This window comes from Strix aluco, unplaced genomic scaffold (assembly GCF_031877795.1).
Source record: "Strix aluco isolate bStrAlu1 unplaced genomic scaffold, bStrAlu1.hap1 H_2, whole genome shotgun sequence".
In the NCBI taxonomy this organism is placed as follows: domain Eukaryota; kingdom Metazoa; phylum Chordata; class Aves; order Strigiformes; family Strigidae; genus Strix; species Strix aluco.
In genome coordinates, this window is record NW_027436667.1 from 218,966 (window position 1) to 237,942 (window position 18,977).

Genomic DNA, 18,977 nt, shown 5'->3' on the forward strand with positions numbered 1-18,977 from the left:
ATATTGTCTACCTGAATTTTTGAAAAGCATTCGACAGAATTGTCATAGAAAAACTGTCTGCCCATGGCCTGGAGGAGCGAACGGTCTGCTGGGTCAAGCACTGGCTGGATGGACGGTCCCAGAGAGTGGTGGTCAGTGGAGCTCAATCCAGCTGGCGGCCGGTCACAAGTGGTGTTCCTCAGGGCTCGGTGTTGGGACCATTTCTGTTCAACATCTTTATTGATGATCTTGATAAGGACACAGAGTGTATCATCAGTAAATTCGCAGATGACACCAAGTTGAGCGGGAGTGTCAATCTGGATGAGGACAGGGAGGCTCTACAGAGAGACCTGGATAGATTGGATCGGTGGGACAACATTGACAGGATGAGCTTCAACAAGGACAAGTGCCAGGTCCTGCACTTGGGCCACAACAACCCCCTGCATGGCTACAGGCTTGGGGAGGTGTGGCTGGAGCTGTCTGGAAGAGAAGGATCTGGGGGTTCTAATTGACAAGCAGCTGAACATGAGCCGGCAGTGTGCCCAGGTGGCCAAGAAAGCCAACGGCATCCTGGCTTGTATTAGAAATAGTGTGACCAGCAGAAGCAGGCAGGTGATAGTCCCCCTGTGCTCTGCACTGGTGAGGCCACACCTGGAGTTTTGTGTCCAGTTTTGGGCACCTCAGTACGAGAGAGATCTCGAGGTGCTGGAGCGAGTGCAGAGGAGGGCAATGAAGCTGGTGAAGGGCCTGGAGAATAAATCCTGTGAGGAGCGATTGGAGGAGCTGGGACTGTTTAGTGTGAGGAGGAGAAGGCTGAGGGGAGACCTCATCACTCTCTACAGCTCCCTGAAAGGACATTGTAGACAGCTTGGTGCTGGTCTCTTCTCCCAGGTGATTAGCGATAGAACAAGAGGGAATGGTTTTAAACTGCAACAGGGGAGGTTCAGACTGGACATGAGGAAAAACTTTTTCAGAGAAAGAGTGGTCAGACAGTGGAATAGGCTGTCAAGGAGAGGGTGGAGTCCCCTTCCCTGGATGTGTTTAAGGGTCGTTTGGATGAAATGTTGGGGGATGTGGTGTAGGGGAGAACTTTGTAGAGTCGGACTGATGGTTGGACTCGATGGTCCCAAGGGTCTTTTCCAACCTGAATGATTCTGTCATTTTGTGATTCTCCTGGTGTTCTCCACAGCCCCTCCTCCCCGCCTCCTTTCCCACAGCCCTGATCACCTCTGTCCTTGCTTCAAAGGCTGCCGCTGAAAGCAGCTGTTCCATCCGTGTGTCGGGCTTTTTCTGGCTGCCGGGCATCTGGCTGAGATCAACCCACCACACGTGGGTCCGTTCTTTTCCTCAGGGAAATAGCACAGAAGGCACAAGTAAAAGTAATTGTATTAGTGACGAGCAGAGTACCAGCAGGCAATGGTCTCTGCAGTTCGGAGATGTGTGAAAATCTAGAAGATGGCTCTTTGTCCCCGGAATGAGAATTAAAGCGTTGTGTGGTGATTCGTACACGTATAATGACCGATTAGAAGATTTTGTCATCGCTTGGGTGAACGCTGAAACTACATCTCAAGCGAGGGGAGGTTGCTGCAGGCGCAGCACTGCCCTGAAGGACCCAGGCACCCAGGAAGTGGGGGAAAGGGCCCCTTCTGCTAAAGGCTACCTACCTCCCCAGCACCCCCTTTTCTGGGGACCCCATTTCCCCCAGTACCCCAAAACTCCCATACTGGGCAGGGAGGGGAGGGGTGTTGCACACAGCGCTGCCCTAAGGGACCCAGGCGTCTGGGAGGAGCAGAGGGTGGCCATGGGGGGTCGGGGGCATTTGGGGGACACCCACCCCTCCCCAAATTGCCAAATACCACCCCTACCCTGCCCCCCCACTCAGCTGCTCACCAAGGACGGGGCAGGAACAGAGCTACTGCAACACCACCATGGTCTGTAGCTGGTGGTGAAGGGGGAGGTGGAGTGTAAGGCAAAGTAAAGGGGCATGGCCGGGGGGGGCACTGGGATTAGGGGTGGTCAGTGGGAGCAGGGAGGGGCACTGGGAGCTGGAGGAAGAGGGGCAGGGAACTGGGAGCTGCTGGTTTAAGTGGAGCTAGTCCCACTCTGGGTCCACCCCTAACCCCTGCCCTCCCCTGGGCAGGGGTGGGGCAAGGAGTTGGATAACGGTGGGGCTTGTACAAGTGGGTGTGCAAAGGTTGGGGCTTGTGTAAATGCTTGTGTGAGCTTGAGGGCTGGGGGAAAGGCTCGTGCAACGTTTGGGACTTGTACAAACGCGTGTGCAAACGCGTGTGCAAAGTTTGGAGCTTGTGCAAAGGCCTGTGCGATGCTCAAGCTTGTACAAAAGCACGTGCCACATTTGGGGCTGGTGCAAATGCTGGTGCAATACCCGGGACTTGTGCAAGCCCTGGTGCGTGTCCAAGAGCCCTGGGACATGGAGGGACAGGGCTGCACTGCGGGGCACTGGGGGGCACTGGGATGAACTGGGGGCACTGAGAGTTCATTGGGTTATTAACATCACGCAGGTGCAGATAGTTAGAGGGGATCCCTGGGGGTGGGCAGCATGTGAAGTAGGTCCTGGGACCCTTGGGGACATTGGGGGGCACCCAGGTCACCCCCTGTCCCCCCCACCCAGAGGGGTCCCAGCACATTGGAGAACACTGGGAGACATTGCGGGGGGACGTGGGGAAACTGGGGGACATTCAGGGACACTCTGGGAACCCTCAGGCCATCCTCTATGTCCCCATAGAAAGGTTCCAGGACACTGGGGGACACATGGGGACACTGGGTGACCCCAGGGACATGGAGGGACTCCCCCAGGCCAACCCCTGTCCTCATAGAGGGGTCCCAGGATGGGATACTTTGGGATGCTGGAAGACACTGGGGGACACACATGGGGACACTGGGGGATGCTCAGGGACACTTTGGGGATCCCCAAGCCACTGTTTGTGTCCCCATAGAGGGGTCCTGGGACACAGGAGGGGAACACTGGGGGAGGCCACCAGGCAACCACACCCATCCACATAGAGAGGTCCCAGGAGCCCCTGAATCACATGGGGACACTGGGGGATCCCCAGGCCACCCCCTGTCCTTATAGATGCATCCCAGGACACTGGGAGACCTTGGGAGGGACACTGGGGGGCCCCAGGACACTCCCCAGCCCCATAGAGAGGTTCCGGGACACTTGGGGACACTGCGGGGGTGACATGGGCAGAGCAGAGGACCACCAGGCCACCCCCTGTTCCCAGCAACAGGGTCCCAGTGGGGTCACTGGGCAGACTGTGGGGACTGTGCCACTGCTCGGGGATCCTGTTGGCTTTCCCAAAGGAGGAGAGGGGCAGTTGTGGACGGTCCCCAGACTCTGATTTGGGGGGGACAGCACTGGAGGCGGTGGCAGAGGGGGCAGTTTGAGTGCTGGGGTGGTGGCACCCGTGGGTGTGCCAGTGTCCCCCTTGGTGTCGCTGGTGGGGGACAGGGACATCACGCTGTACTTCTGGATGCTGCCGGTGACAGTAGCACTGGGGACTGTGGGCACCACTCACACCAGTTTGACCACAGGCTGGACACTGGGGACAGTGGTGCTGCCAGGGGAGGTGGCCCGTGGGCACCGGAGACCATGGGGGCACATGGGGCAGTGTGGGACAGGGGAATGTGGGGGGACGTGGGGACAGTCTAGGGCATGGGACATGGGACCATGTGGGGTGCGGGGACAGCGTGGGGACATGGGGACCATGGTGGGACATGGGGGGGCATTGGGTCCATGGGGACAGTGTGGGGACAGTGTGGGGACTCAGGCACCGTTGCTGCCACCCTGATGGGGACCCCAGGACCCTTGGGGTTACAAGGGTGACAAGTCCCCAGCTGGGTCTGGTGCGAGTGCTCGTTCAGGGGCTTTCGTACCCCCAAGGCTCGGCTCACGCTGACTCCAAAAGGCAGTTTATTGCCACAGAAAAGGGCCGTTGCCACCGTGACTCCACTGAGACTTCCACCGTGACGTGGGTGGCACCAACCTCAGAGGGGTTTGCAGGAGGCCGAGGGCATCCCTGCCTGTACGTGTGGGTGGCGATGTCACCGTGGCCACGGTAACCTGCAAAAGGTGTCCCTGCCCATATATGGAGTTGTGATGTCACCGTGGCCATGGTAACCTGCCAAGGGAGTCCCTGCCCATATATGGGGGTGCTGATGTCACTGTGGCCGCTGTGACCCGTGAGGACAAGCCTATAAAAAGGATCGCTGGACTCCAGCCGTGTGTCAGTGCGACCTGGGAGGTGAGGAGAGGGCAGGGGAGGGATGGGGCTTGCGGGGGGCTGCTGAGGCAACGGGGGGGTCCCACACCTCGGGGCACTGGGGCTGTGCTGAGAGCTGACCCGCACCCTGCTTGTCCCTCAGAGTCAGCCGAGGAGCATCTGGGAGAGACACCCCGGTGCTACTGGGACAGGGACGCTCCCAACGCTCGCTGTGGTTGTGCGCCATGTCTGAGAGGGAAGAGGAGGAGGCCCCCGACTCGATGGAGGAGGGTGAGAGCAAAGTTTCCCTCCCACAGCACAGCAGAGGGGCTGTCGGGGCGGTCAGCGTGGGGCCGAGCGCGGTGGCAGGGGGAGGCAGTGCCTGCGATGCCCCTTCCTCGCCACGGCCCCCAGCCCTTCCCCTCAGCCCCTCAGGGACGGAGCAGGCCCCGGGGGACAATCCCCCAGGGACGCTTCCCCCGGCCCCGCAGAGGTGCTCATTCCCGCCGGCATTTGCTCTCTCCCCTCCAGCGTGCGTGCTGTGCAGCCGGGCAGTGGCGGACCCGGTTCTCTGCAGGCAGAAAATCAATACTGAAGACTTCTGTGCCCATTTCTTTTGTCTGGTGAGTGCCCCGGGGCTCCCTCCAGCTCACTGACAGGCACTCCCGGCCACGCTCTCCTCATCAGCTCCTCCTCTCTTCTCTTCTGTAGATTTTTGCCAGTGAGCTTTTTTACTGGCAGGACGAGGAATCAGGGGTGCTGACATCTGACCCTGACGAACTTTGCCGCACAGTTTTGCGGACAGCGCGGAAGGTGAGGACCTGACATTTGTGTCAGGAGAGGTTTGGGGGAGCTTAGCCCAGAGCCCAAGAAAGAAATCCCAGCCCCTGCAAACATCTCCGGGACTAAAGCCTTGCTCCCAGCAGCTCCACAGTGGCTCCAGCCCAGGAGCCTCGTGCGCCGGGCAGATCTGTGGGCTGTGGCCCAGCAGCGGCCACATCCTGCACCCTGCCCAGAGGCGTGGGGCTGGCTGGTGAGGCCCTGAGGCTCCGCTGATGGGGGCTGCTCTTCTCTTTCTAGAAATGCTTCGTCTGTGGTGAGAGCGGGGCCGCCATCACCTGCTGCCAGGAGGGCTGCGACCGCAGCTTCCATCTGCCCTGTGCCACGGAGGGTGAATGCATCACCCAGTACTTTTTTCTGCACGGGTACCTGCTCTCCCCTCCTCACCCCCACCGGGGAAGGACCCAGCACTTTTCACCTCACCCATCCCTTCCCTCTTCCCCCCCCAGCTCCTTCTGCAGGGAGCACCGCCCAGAGCAGGAGGTGGAGGCAGCTCCGGAGAACAACACCGAATGTCTCATCTGCCTGGAGCCTGTGGAGGACAGAAAGTCCTACCACACCATGGTGTGCCCCGCCTGCAAACACGCCTGGTTCCACCGGGGCTGCATCCAGGTAGGAGCCGTTCCCTCGCCCCCGGGACATGGCAGGCTCTTGGCAGCACCAGGGCCTCACTCCTGCTCCTTTTGTTTCCGCTGCAGGGCCAGGCTGTGTGTGCTGGTATGTCCTTCAACTGCCCCCTCTGCAGAAAACAAGCGTGACTTTCTCGTGGACATGCTCACAATGGGCATCCGAATCCCCTTGAGGTTGGTGTCCTGCCAGCTCACAGGACAGGAGGCTGCAAGCCCTGTGCCATGCCAGGGGCTGCCCCTGCAGTCTTGGCCCTCTGCTGTCCTGTCAGCCTGGGCTTCAGCTTCAAGGCGGAGCTGTAAACCGGGCAGCGGGGAGGAGCAGGGCTGTCCTGCATCAGCCTTATGCAGAGGCAGCAGGGGCTCAGCGATTTCCCTTTCTCCATCAGAAATCCATCACGGGACAACGGGCCTCCAGACGAAGCACTAATCCAGAGGCACAGCCGCTGCGACGCCCGCGAGTGCCTTTGTCCTGGAGGCAGGGAGCAGGCAGAGGAACGGGGGTAAGTTGCCAAAGTGGCACCCTGGGCTCTGCACGGGATATCTGTGTCGCCAAGAGCTCGAAGTGGAAGGACTCAGAACAGGAGCTGTGCCGCACAATCCCATGCTGCGGTCAGTTTGTCCTCACAGCCATGAACCCTTTTGCTTCCCCAGGCCCTGGGAACTACTGCTGTGCAGCTCCTGCGCTGCCGAGGGCACCCACCGGCGCTGCTCCAACTTGAGGACCAGCAGGACCAGCTGGGAGTGTGAGAGCTGTGCTGGCCAGGGCACCAGTAAGAGGCAAAGCACCTTCATGCCCCTGGGCTGGGGCCAGGGCCCAGGCAAGGCCTGGCAGCGGGTGCCCAGGCTGGGCTTAGCAGAGCCCCTCTGCTCCAGGAGGGCTGGGGCACAGCTATGTCCTCTCCACAGTGGCCTCTGTGCCTGTGACCTTCCTGCTTCCCCTTACAGCCTCCAGTGACAGGTCAGAGCTCGCTGGCTCTGGCACTGGTAGCCGGTCAGGATCGGGGTCATCCCATGACTTGACAGCCCCAGAGAGCAGCAGCCCCAGCACTGGTAGCCAGGTGGCATCAGGGCCATCCGACGACTCCCCAGTGCTTCAGGACAGCAGCAGCTCCAGCTCACCTGGGCCCGACCGCAGGCAACGACGCTCCCAGGTGCAACGTCAGGCCCAGACACCCTACAGCCGGCCCAGAACATGCCGGGAGAGGAGCTGCGTGCCAGCACCAAGTGCTGAGAGCAGCACCCCCGGCCAGGCAGCGCTGGGGACGTCCCACATCTCCCCAGTACCGGAGAGCAGCAGCCCCAGCACTGGTAGCCAGGTGGCATCAGGGCCATCCCAAGACTCCCCAGTGCTTGCGGGCAGCAGCAGCTCGAGCCGCCGTGGGCCTGCACGGATGAGGGACCGCTCCCGCGTGGAACGTCGGGCCCAAAACCCTTACAGCCGGCGCAGACGCGGGACCAGCCGTGTGTCATCCCCGTGTGCTGGCCCTGATCCCCCTCCACCGGCGCAATAAAGTTGCCCGTTGATCTCTGCCCTGGGACACTCCACGCTCATTTGTTGGCTTCTGCCTCCTGCTCTCCCTTTCTCGAGGGGCAGCGTTAGGGGCTGGGCCCAGAGGGTTTTCTTCCCCCGGGGCCTGGCAGCCCCTTGCCCACACCTCCCTCCTTGCGGGCTGGCCTTGGCCGGCTGCCCAGCGCCATGGCCCTGTGCTTCGGGCCTCGCTGGCCCCGCAGCCGGCTCAGTCTCCCCGGGGAAGGTTCACACCAGTGGCAAAGCTGCTTTTCTTTACAAGTTCCGCTCAGTGTCACACCTGCAGTTGTGACATGGAGATTGCTGTAGATGGTCTTGTGACAGTAGCCGAAGGGCTACTTTTGCCCAGTTCCGGGTCCTGTTGCCCACCCTGATTGCTGCTGCTGTACCAGACCCATCCAAACACACCATCAGCTCAGGCCACACAGAAGGTCCTAGGAAGGAATGTTGTCCCCGGCCTTCACCAGCCCTTGGCAGCCTGTTCAGCCCAAGAGCAAACCTGGGGCTCTGCGCTTGCTCAGCCCCTTGTCGTGCTTTGAACTCGCCCGGCAGCCAAACCCCACGCAGCCAATCGCTCACCCTCCCCCTGCCCGGAAATGGGGGACCCATTGGAGGGACAAAGGGAAACTCATGGGTTGAGATAAGAAACAGTTTAGTAATTGTAGTAAAACAATAACAATGATAGAAAGTACAAACGGGTAACGCACCCTGTGATTGCTCACCACCCGCCGCCTGATACCCAGCCCCTTCCCAGCCAGCGATCCCCAAAAACCGAGACCCCACAATCACAATCCCAGATGCAAGAGAGAACCTCCTGCTTCCCAGCCGCCCCTCCTTGACATCCTGAGCATGACGTTACAGGATATGGGATATTCCACTGGATAATTTGGTGCTCTGGCTGTGCCTCCTCACAGCTTCCTGTACACCTGCGCATGGACAGGACGTCGGGAACTGGAGAGACCTCGATCTCCTACAACAATCCCTGTATTATCAGCATTCTTCTCATAGCAAATCCCACACTGAATCCAAAACACAGCGCTATTCTAGCTACTAAGAAGAAAAATTAACTCTATCCCAGCTGAAACCAGGACAGGCTCCACCCCTTACGTTCTACCATTTACATATCATTTACGTTAGGCTCAGGTTTCCAATACATTCTAACGAATCCCCATCCAATTCCCTGGTCTCAAGTGTATCTCCACAGGTCTCACTCCCTTTGTCTATGGGCCATCCCTCCAAAATGTGTAGTGAGATAATTTAGTCCATAACTTCGGCTTCCATCTGTCATGACAGTCTTTTAAGGCAGGAGCGATGAGGCGGAGTTGGCTCCGTCGGTGGAGCGGGTGACCTTGGGCTCAGAGGGACGATGGCGTGAAGTCTCTGCTACAAGTGGAGCTGGTGCATCTGGCGCGGTCCCTGCTCACAGTCTGCAGGCTGAAGATGTCCATCTCCAGGGCGTTGCTGGGCACCAGCTGCTGAAATCAGTCCTGAACCTACCAAAGTTCAACAATTTCATTAATGTGATGCCATTAGTGTAAGATCTATCACCCATAACGATGACGCGACGCAATAACTGCTTATCACAGAATTATTCAGGTTGGAAAAAGACCCTTGGGATCATCGCGTCCAACCATCAGCCCAACTCTACAAAGTTCTCCCCTACACCATATCCCTCAACATCTCATCCAAACGACCCTTAAACACATCCAGGGATGGGGACTCCACACCCTCCCTGGGCAGCCTATTCCACTGTCTGACCACTCTTTCTCTGAAAAATTTTTCCCTAATATCCAGTCTGAACCTCCCCTGTTGCAGTTTAAAACCATTCCCTCTTGTTCTATCGCTAATCACCTGGGAGAAGAGACCAGCACCAAGCTCTCTACAATGTCCTTTCAGGGAGCTGTAGAGAGTGATGAGGTCTCCCCTCAGCCTTCTCCTCCTCACATTAAACAGTCCCAGCTCCTCCAATCGCTCCTCACAGGATTTATTCTCCAGGCCCTTCCCCAGCCTCGTTGCCCTCCTCTGCCCTCGCTCCAGCTCCTCAAGATCTCTCTCGTACTGAGGTGCCCAAAACTGGACAGAACACTCCAGGTGTGGCCTCACCAGTGCAGAGCACAGGGGGACTATCACCTGCCTGCTTCTGCTGGTCACACTATTTCTAATACAAGCCAGGATGCCGCTGGCTTTCTTGGCCACCTGGGCACACTGCTGGCTCATGTTTAGCTGTTTGTTAATTAGAACCCCCAGATCCTTCTCTTCCAGACAGCTCCAGCCACACCTCCCCAAGCCTGTAGCCATGCAGGGGGTTGTTGTGGCCCAAGTGCAGGACCTGGCACTTGTCCTTGTTGAAGCTCATCTCGTTAATGTTGTCCCACTGATCCAATCTATCCAGGTCTCTCTGTAGAGCCTCCCTGTCCTCATGCAGATTGACACTCCCGCTTAACTTGGTGTCATCTGCGAATTTACTGATGATACACTCTGTGTCCTTATCAAGATCATCAATAAAGATGTTGAACAGAAATGGTCCCAACACCGAGCCCTGAGGAACACCACTTGTGACCGGCCGCCAGCTGGATTGAGCTCCACTGACCACCACTCTCTGGGACCGTCCATCCAGCCAGTGCTTGACCCAGCAGACCGTTCGCTCCTCCAGGCCATGGGCAGACAGTTTTTCTGTGACAATTCTGTCGAATGCTTTTCAAAAATCCAGGTAGACAATAGCCACAGCCTTTCCCTCATCCAAGAGTCGGGTCATCTTGTCATGGAAGGAGATCAGGTTTGTCAGGCAGGACCTGCCTTTCATAAACCCATGATGACTAGGCCTGATCCCCTGGTTGTCCATTATATGACTTTTAACAGCACTCAAGATGACCTGCTCCATGACCTTCCCTGGCACCGAGCTCTATAGTTTCCTGGATCCTCCTCTCTGCCTCTCTTGTAGATGGGTGTCACATTTGCCACCTTCCAGTCCAATGGGACCTCCCCAGTTAGACACGACTTCAGGTAGATCATGCACAGCGGCTTGGCGAGCACATCTGCCAACTCCCTCAGCACCCCTGGGTGTAACCCATCCGGTCCCACAGACTTGTGTGCATCCAAGTGGTGTAGCAGGTCTCTGAGCACTTCCTCTGTAATTGTGATGACCTCATTCTGCTTCCCCTCCCCATCTCCCAGCTCATGAGGCTGGGTGTCCAGGGAACAGCCAGTTCCACTGCTAAAGACTGAGGCAAAGTAGGCGTTGAGCACCTCAGCCTTTTCCTCATCCTTAGTTACCATGTTTCCCTCTGCATCCAGTAAAGGAGGGAGGTTTTCCCTAATCCTCCTTTTGCTCATTTATATATATATATATATTTATAGAAATATTTTTTGTTATCTATAACAGCTGTAGCCAGGTTGTGCTCTAGCTGCGCTAAATGCCACAAGTGGTCCTTCCTTCCAACTTCTCCAGGACAAGAAAAAAGAAAACCCTGATGTGCTTTACCTGGTCCACAACAGCTTGGTTGGCATTTGCAGCTTCTGGCATCACTTGGCAGCTCCATTTGCAGTGGGACGGGTCTCCTTGGCTCCTGGCTTCACAGCAAATCGGTCATCCAAAGCCCCAGCAGGTCCAGTACCTCTCCGGCAGGGCACTTGCAAACACCAACATCTGGTTCTGTGATTTGAAGCAAAGGAGAGGAAGATTAAAAACCAACAGCTGTAAGTGGGACACAGGGAAGGGACAAACCCAGCCCGTGACATGCATTTCAGCCTCAGCCCACAGGAGCCCCAGGCACAGTCACGGCAGCTACAAAGCACCACAGCGTGTTCAGAAGCAGTGCTGGGGAAGGAGCAGCTTGCTTTCTTTATGCCTTGTGAAGCACTGAAGGGACAAGCTGGTCTCCTTGCCACTGCCAGGCCACCGGGTGCAGCTCCCTGCAGCACACGGGCTGTGCCAAGAGGTGCTGGGGCAGCCTGAAGGCACCAGCTCTGCTGGGCGAGGAATTTACAATGTGAGCCGGCATCAAGAAAAAAGGCAAAGTGCAATGTGGCTTTACCTGCTCTGGGCACTTGCTTTCACAGGCTTAATACAACCATGCAACAGCCACAATTGCAGTGAGCCAGCAGTGTGCCCAGGTGGCCAAGAAGGCCAATGGCATCCTGGCTTGTATCAACAATAGCGTGGCCAGCAGGGACAAGGAAGGGATCTTACCCCTGGACTCGGCACTGGTGAGGCCGCCCCTCGATGAGTGGGTTCAGTTTTGGGCCCCTCACTCCCAAAAGGCCATTGAATGACTCGAGCGTGTCCAGAGAAGGGCAACGGAGCTGGTGCAGGGTCTGGAGCACAGGTCTGATGGGGAGCGGCTGAGGGAACTGGGGGGGTTTAGTCTGGAGAAGAGGAGGCTGAGGGGAGACCTCATCGCCCTCTACAACGCCCTGAAAGGAGGGTGCAGAGAGGGGGGATGAGTCTCTTGAGCCAAGGAACAAGCGCTAGGACAAGAGGGAATGGCCTCAAGCTGTGACAGGGCAGGGTCAGACTGGCTCTTAGGAAGGATTTCTTTGCAGAAGGGGTTGTTGGGCGTTGGAATGGGCTGCCCAGGGCAGGGGGGGAGTCCCCATCCCTGGAGGGGTTGAAGAGTCGGGTTGACCCAGCGCTGAGGGATCTGGTGGAGTTGGGAACGGTCAGGGTGAGGTTCATGATTGGACTGGAGGAGCTTCAAGGGCTTTTCCAACCGAGATGATTCTGTGACTCTCTAACCCTTGCACACATCCTGTCTCCCTGGGAACTAACCCTACGCTCGCCCTCCTTCACTTAACTGTCCCCTGGAGCCCACAGAAACATTTCAAGGCCTACAAACACCTGGTATGAAATGAAAACCAAGGTCAGATATCAAGTGCAACCCTTCCTGGGGATGCACGCCCAACAAGAACCATCTCTCATTATGGTCATAATCCAGGTAAGCCTGAAACAGCTGCTCTTGAGGAAAGCAGCAATACAAGGAGCTCCTCCCCAGCACATCGCTCCCAGAGCCCTGCTTGGTCCCCGGGCAGGGCAGGGGCTGCTGCCAGCATGGGCTCCCTGCCCTCCCAAACTCCCCCCTCGACAGTCCCACTTGCCCCAAGTCTACGTACAGGTTCATCTGGCAACGTCACAGCAACAGCAGCTGCCTTTCCAGTCAAATAAATTCATCTAGAAGAGGAAAGGCAGCTAGCATCTGCTCCCTGGCACAGCTTGCAGCAGACAGCAATATTGCCACATTTTACGTGTTTTATAATGCTTTTTTCTCTTCCTTTCACTCCTCATAAAGCAGACTGCATGGGCCATCAGCAGGATCAGCACAGAAACATGGAAAAATTTAGGAGGAAGAGACTTTGCATGTCTCTGGTCCAACCCCTCCGCACAAAATGGACAATATCACAGTTAAAACAGATTGTGCAGGGATGCGTCCAGCAGTGTGAAATATCTCCCAGGATGCAGATTCCCCAACTCTCTGGATCACAACAAGCCTTTACCTGCCCTTAAAGTCACCAGACGTTTGTCCTCAGCTACAGCACAGGCCCCAAGAGATACTGTGTGTTGTCACCCTGCAGCCTTTGTTCTGGCCGTTAACCTCAGCACGTGCCTTCAAAGTCCTTGGCTCCTGGAAAAGAAGAGAAAGTCTCCTGGTCTGGGTGGTTTTTGTTTGTAAGAAGCCCACTGCTGAACTACTGCCTGAGACCAAAATGCCAGCTGCTTCACACCACAGACGAAAGGCAGTGTACAGCAGAAAGGCACTGAGGTCATCTGCCTTGGGCATACGAGTGCCAGAAGATGTGCAACGGACCAACAACCCCATGGGAATAAAAGCAGCCTGTTTGAGCAGCCTTTACCTTTGGCCCTGCACATCTAGTAAGATACCTACCTCTTCTTCCTGGTCTCTTGCAGTCCACCAGCACCAAGAAGTCCCCGGATACAACATGTCAAACAAGCTGAGCCTTAAGGTGGAAGAACCACCAGGGCTCTCAAAACTGATGACAACACGGAGCTGGTAAAAGAACAGTTCAGTGCCACTGTTTTAAGGAACTGCTAGCTCTTTAACTAGCAGCAGGAGACACCGTATGGGCTGGGTTATCCAACATCCTCCCACGACAAGCCTTTGCACCTTGCTCTGAAAAAGCTGGTTGTACCCAGCACATGGGTTCAACAAAGCTTCACCTCCACCCAGACTGGCAGCTCTGTGCTCCTTGGGGTGGGGAGGCAGGTGATGGTGGTACGAGGGTCATCCCTGTGGCAACACTGCAAACGGCAGTGAGCATGGCTAGCACAGCCTAAAGCCCCACAGCTGCAGTGATGTTTGAAAGGGTACTTCATTCAGCCCTGTTGCTACTACAAGGTGAACAGGTACCACTTGCCTTTAAATAGGGGTGATTGCAGCAAATGGGTGCAGACTCCTGTCTGCTCCAAGCAGATGAGGTGCTCTGAAGTGCTAATGGCTGCCTCGGGGCCTTTTCAGTAAGAAGCCCTTGGAGACACAGGCTGCCAGGCTTGTGCCAGCCAGAAGAGGAGAGGTCAGCATGTCAGTGATCCTGGCTGAACTGGCTCTCGTCACAAAGTCAGGAGGAAGAGTTTCATTTTTTTGGTGCTACATCTCTTTGTGCTTCCCTTTCCCAGAAAAGCTAAAGGTGGTCGTTGGAGCAGTAACACAGAAAGGGCACGTCCCAGTCTCAGTCAGGGTCACCTACGTTATAGGAATGGTAAGGTCTGGTCCCCCAACGCCACCCGGAGCTCCCTGCAGTGGTAGGAGGGGGTTAACTGGGAAGCACCGATGCCTGTTCCACTTCCAGGTCTGTCAGCTGAGTACAGACAGAGCAAGTCAGAGATGGAAATCCAGACAGACAGCTGCTTGGACAAACCAAGGTGTTTCAGCCAGAAAACATCGAAGAGAGGCCAGAGTCCCAAAGAACCTGATAGTAGAGCATGTGGTAAATGGGCTGATGGAAAGGAGGAAAAGGGTTCCTGAAGTCCCCAAGCCCCACGAGGCAGGAAACGTCAGAAAGCAGGCAGCATTCCTGAGAGTCAGGCCAGCTGTAAGTGAGCCCAGCTCATGGGCTCAGAAAAGCAGAGCTGTAGCTCGTACTGAGCGCCAAGATCTGCTCAGCTAAGATATGTCAAACACTCGATAAAACAGCAGCTCTGGTTTGTTTGGGTTGTTTTTTTCCACTGGATGAATAATCTTTTCTATCAGGATGCAGTCAGGAACCCAACTCCAGTGTGGCTGGGACAGCCTTTCCTCTGATCAGGAACCTGGAAATCTCAGCTCAGCCACTCACAAGTTTCTCGCTCGCAGGGACCTGCTTATAACAGCGCAGCAGATTAAACACAACAAGCAGTCACTGCAAAAATCAGGGAAAACCAGAGCTGCTGCTTGCCAGCAGAGCATTTTAATGGAGGGAGCAGAGCAAAGGATCCTCCTTTCACTGATCCCTTCAAAGTATGCAACTGCTTTCCATCACTCATCTCCACCCAGACTGAGAAGGCTGAAGGGGTTCATTCCTTCCTGCAGTCAGGGCCAAATAACGGGCACTTGTCACCACACATCTGCACTTGGGACTTGCCCACATCTGACTGACACAACCACTGCAACAACACAGCGCAACATCCAAAGTCTGTCCTAACACTCGATAACCACGCCTAGAGGGCACAGCTCATGGAACAGCAGGGCCAGCCCTGAAACAGAGATCTGCCCAGGGCATGGGGGAGAACGGGGAGGAAGATGCAGGGCTGGAAGCACTGGGTTCCTGAAGCTCACAGCAGCACGGATGCAATCTAGACAAAAAGCTCTGCCTGCTGCATTCCCATCGAGTAATTAGCGGGAGGTTTAGCTTTCTGTATTTGTAAGGTTGTCCTGTGCCTTGCTAGAATATGGCTTGCTAGAGGGGTATGTCTCGTGCAGATCTGCAGTAGGGGATGTCCCAATTCACTCAGCCCCGGCAAATCAAAGCTGTATCCTAAGGACAGAAAGCAGAGCTGAGCTGAGAGATGGGACCACTGTGAAAGCCACTGCCTGACGTCCAGGACCGAAGAGCAGAGGTCTCCAGTCTCCATCACAAGGGGCCACTCCCAAAGTGCCTCCTACCTTCTGGTCAGTAAAGCCGTAACTTACAGACCGGTGACAGCTTTGAGAAAGGGTCCGAAACCTCCACTACGAACAGCACACGAGCCCCAGATGTCTTCAGCACAGGGTTGGCTGGATTATTCACAGCCAGGGAATCAGCTAAATGCAGTTTAACTCATCTGCCTGCTTAATCTAGAGCACTTTTAAATCCCCATACACTGATCCAAGGTGCCAGAGGTATTTTAAGCCTTGAGAGCCCAAGATGCTAAACACTGGTTAAGAAAGCAATTTTAAACGTACAAATCGAATTTCCTTCAGTGCTTCAGTAACTGTGAATGAACTGCTCATCCATCCTGGCTACCAGCTCTTGCTACAAGGAGGATTCATTCGGCTCCATCTTGCTTAAAATACTGAGCTGAATCAGCAGATCCTGTCCTGGAGGAACAGGTGACCCTGCCCTGAACCTCTCTGCATCACACAGCCCCAATTTGTCTCTGCAGATTAAGGGCCAGAAGCAAAACAGAAACAGGACAAAGAATCAACTGACATAAACTCCTGGATTTGGAGGCCTGGTATCCCCGTCCCTAAAGACACGTCCAAAGACACCTGGGCTAAAGGAGTGTTCCTTCAAGTACAAGAGGTAATACAGTAAACCCCCTTGTTTTCTCTGGGCTTTGGTCACCAGAGGGCTGCCCACCAGCCCCTGGACAGAAGAGCACACATCCTAATTAAAGGCAACATGTAAAAGCCCAAAGCAACAAGGTGGCATCTGGCAAGTGACAAAGATACAGCAGCTTTGGGGAACAGTTCTTTGAAGGGAAAGCCAGAGTTGACAGGCATCCCCGCTGGAAGGCTCTTACAGAGGAGAGTGTTAAACAGCGTCAACTGGCAGGTTTAAGCATTGTCTGGGAAATGTCAAACACTGCCAAGATACCACAGAGCTCTCTGCAGCCAAGCCCCAGCGAGGGACTCCTGTGGGCTCATCTCTGAGAACACAGACTGATGGGCCACCAGCCCTGCCCACAGAAAACACCTTATTAGCAGCTGGTGCAGAGAGTACAGCGCCCTCAAAACCACCAAACCAGCCAGGTCAGCCCACCCAGACACCCAGCATCTCCCCGCGTGCAGCACCTGCAGCCACATCTGCAGCCCAGCCCTGCTGTCAGGAGTCCTCTCGGACTGGTCGGGTCACTGCCCTGTATGTGGGGGTGCTGATGTCACCGTGGTCATGGAAACCTGCCAAGGGTGTCCCTGCCCATATATGGGGTGTGATGTCACTGTGGCCATAGTGTCCCACCAAGGGTGTCCCTGCCCATATATGGGGGTGCCGATGTCACAATGGCCACTGTGACCCACGGGGACAAGCCTATAAAAAGGATCGCTGGGCTCCAGCCGTGTGTCAGTGCGACCTGGGAGGTGAGGAGAGGGCAGAGGAGGGATGGGGCTTGCAGGGGGCTGACGGAGGAGGAGGGGTCCCACACCTCGGGGCACTGGGGCTGTGCTGAGAGCTGACCCGCGCCCCGTTTCTCCCTCAGAGTTAGCCGAGGAGCATCTGGGAGAGACACCCCGGTGCTGCTGGGACAAGGACACTCCCAACGCTCGCTGTGGTGGTGCACCATGTCTGAGAGGGAAGAGGAGGAGGCCCCCGACTCGATGGAGGAGGGTGAGAGCAAACTTTCCGTTTCACAGCACAGCAGAGGGGCTGTCGGGGCAGTCAGCGTGGGGCCAAGCGTGGTGGCAGGGGGAGGCAGTGCCTGCGATGCCCCTTCCTCTACACGGTCCCGAGCCCTTCCCCTCAGCTCCTCAGGGATGGAGCAGGCCCTTGGGGACAACCCCTCAGGGACGCTTCCCCAACCCCGCAGAGGTGCTCATTCCCGCCGGCATTTGCTCTCTCCCCTCCAGCGTGCATGCTGTGCGGCCGGGCAGCGGCGGACCCGCTTCTCTGTGGGCCAAAAATCAAGATTGAAGAGTTCTGTTCCCATTTCTTCTGCCTGGTGAGTGCCCTGGGGCTTCCTCCAGCTCGCTGACAGGCACTCCCGGCCATGCTCTCCTCATCAGCTCCTCCTCTCTTCTCTACTCTTCTGCAGATTTTTGCCAGTGAGCTTTTTTACTGGCAGAACGAGGAATCAGGGATGCTGGTATTTATCACTGAGGACCTTGCCCACACAATCGAGCGGGCAGCGCAGAAGGTGAGGACCTGACAAGGTCAAGGACATTTGTGTCAGGAGAGGTTTGGGGGAGCTTAGCCCAGAGCCCAGGAAAGAAATCCCAGCCCCTCCAAGCAGCTCCAGCACAAAAGCCTTGCTCCCAGCAGCTCCACAGTGGCTCCAGCCCAGGAGCCTCGTGCACCGGGTGGATCTGTGGGCTGTGGCCCAGCAGCGGCCACATCCTGCACCCTGCCCAGAGGTATGGGACTGGCTGGGGAGGCCCCGAGGCTGCCACTGATGGGGGCTGCTCTGCTCTTTCCAGCAATGCTTCGTCTGTGGTGAGAGCGGGGCCGCCATCACCTGCTGCCAGGAGGGCTGCGACCGCAGCTTCCATCTGCCCTGTGCCACGGAGGGTCAATGTATCACCCAGTACTTCCTTCCGCACAGGTACCTCGTGTCTCCTCCTCACCCCCACCGGGGAAGGGCCCATCACTCCTCACCCTCACCCATCCATTCTCTTTTCCCCCCCCAGGTCCTTCTGCAGGGAGCACCGACCACAGCAGGAGGTGGAGGCGGCTCCGGAGAACACCGACTGCCTCATCTGCCTGGACCCTGTGGAGGACAGAAAGTCCTACCACACCATGGTGTGCCCCGCCTGCAAACACGCCTGGTTCCACCGGGGCTGCATCCAGGTAGGAGCCGTTCCCTCATGCCCAGGACATGGCAGGCTCTTGGCAGCACCAGAGCCTCACTCCTACTCTTGTTTCCGCTGCAGGGCCAGGCTCGGTACGCTGGTACTACTACCTTCAGCTGCCCCCTCTGCAGAGACAAGCAGGACTTTCTTATGGACATGCTCACAATGGGCATCCGAATCCCCTTGAGGTTGGTGTCCTGCTGGCTCACAGGACAGGAGGCTGCAAGCCCTGTGCCATGCCAGGGGCTGCCCCTGCAGTCCTGGCCCTCTGCTGTCCCATCAGTCCCCAGGCTTCAGCTTCACAAAGGAGCTGTATACCGGGCAGGGGGGAGGAGCAGGGCTGCCCTGCATCAGCCTTATGCAGAGGCAGCAGGGGCTCAATGATTTCCCTTTCTCCATCAGAAATCCATCACGGGACAACGGGCCTCCAGACGAAGCACTAATCCAGAGGCACAGCCGCTGCGACGCTCGTGAGTGCCTTTGTCCCAGAGGCAGGGAGCAGGCAGAGGAACGGGGGTAAGTTGCCAAAGCAGCACCCTGGGCTCTGCACGGGATCTCTGTGTCGCCAAGAGCTCGAAGCGGAATGACCGAGAACAGGAGCTCTGCCGCACAATCCTGTGCTGTGGTCAGTTTGTCCTCACAGCCATGAACCCTTTTGCTTCCCCAGGCCCTGGGAACTGCTCCTGTGCAGCTCCTGCGCTGCCGCAGGCACCCACCGGCGCTGCTCAAACTTGAGGACCAGCAGGACCAGCTGGGAGTGCGAGAGCTGTGCTGGCCAGGGCACCGGTAAGAGGCAAAGCACCTTCATGCCCCTGGGCTGGGGCCAGGGCCCAGGCAAGGCCTGGCAGCGGGTGCCCAGGCTGGG

At 56.8% G+C, this 18,977-nt stretch overlaps 1 protein-coding gene across 1 annotated transcript in view; it reads left to right on the plus strand.

Moving 5' to 3' along the window:
* The window catches only part of LOC141919150 (E3 ubiquitin-protein ligase PHF7-like), a 156,030-nt gene that overhangs the window by 66,204 nt on the left and 70,849 nt on the right, over window positions 1–18,977 (plus strand). Inside the window, exons 5-9 of the mRNA XM_074814175.1 lie at window positions 5,492–5,671; window positions 6,909–6,935; window positions 13,262–13,272; window positions 18,165–18,300; window positions 18,371–18,628. Of these exons, the coding sequence (XP_074670276.1) occupies window positions 5,492–5,671; window positions 6,909–6,935; window positions 13,262–13,272; window positions 18,165–18,300; window positions 18,371–18,628 (612 nt within the window). The remainder of the gene's footprint in view (window positions 1–5,491; window positions 5,672–6,908; window positions 6,936–13,261; window positions 13,273–18,164; window positions 18,301–18,370; window positions 18,629–18,977) is intronic.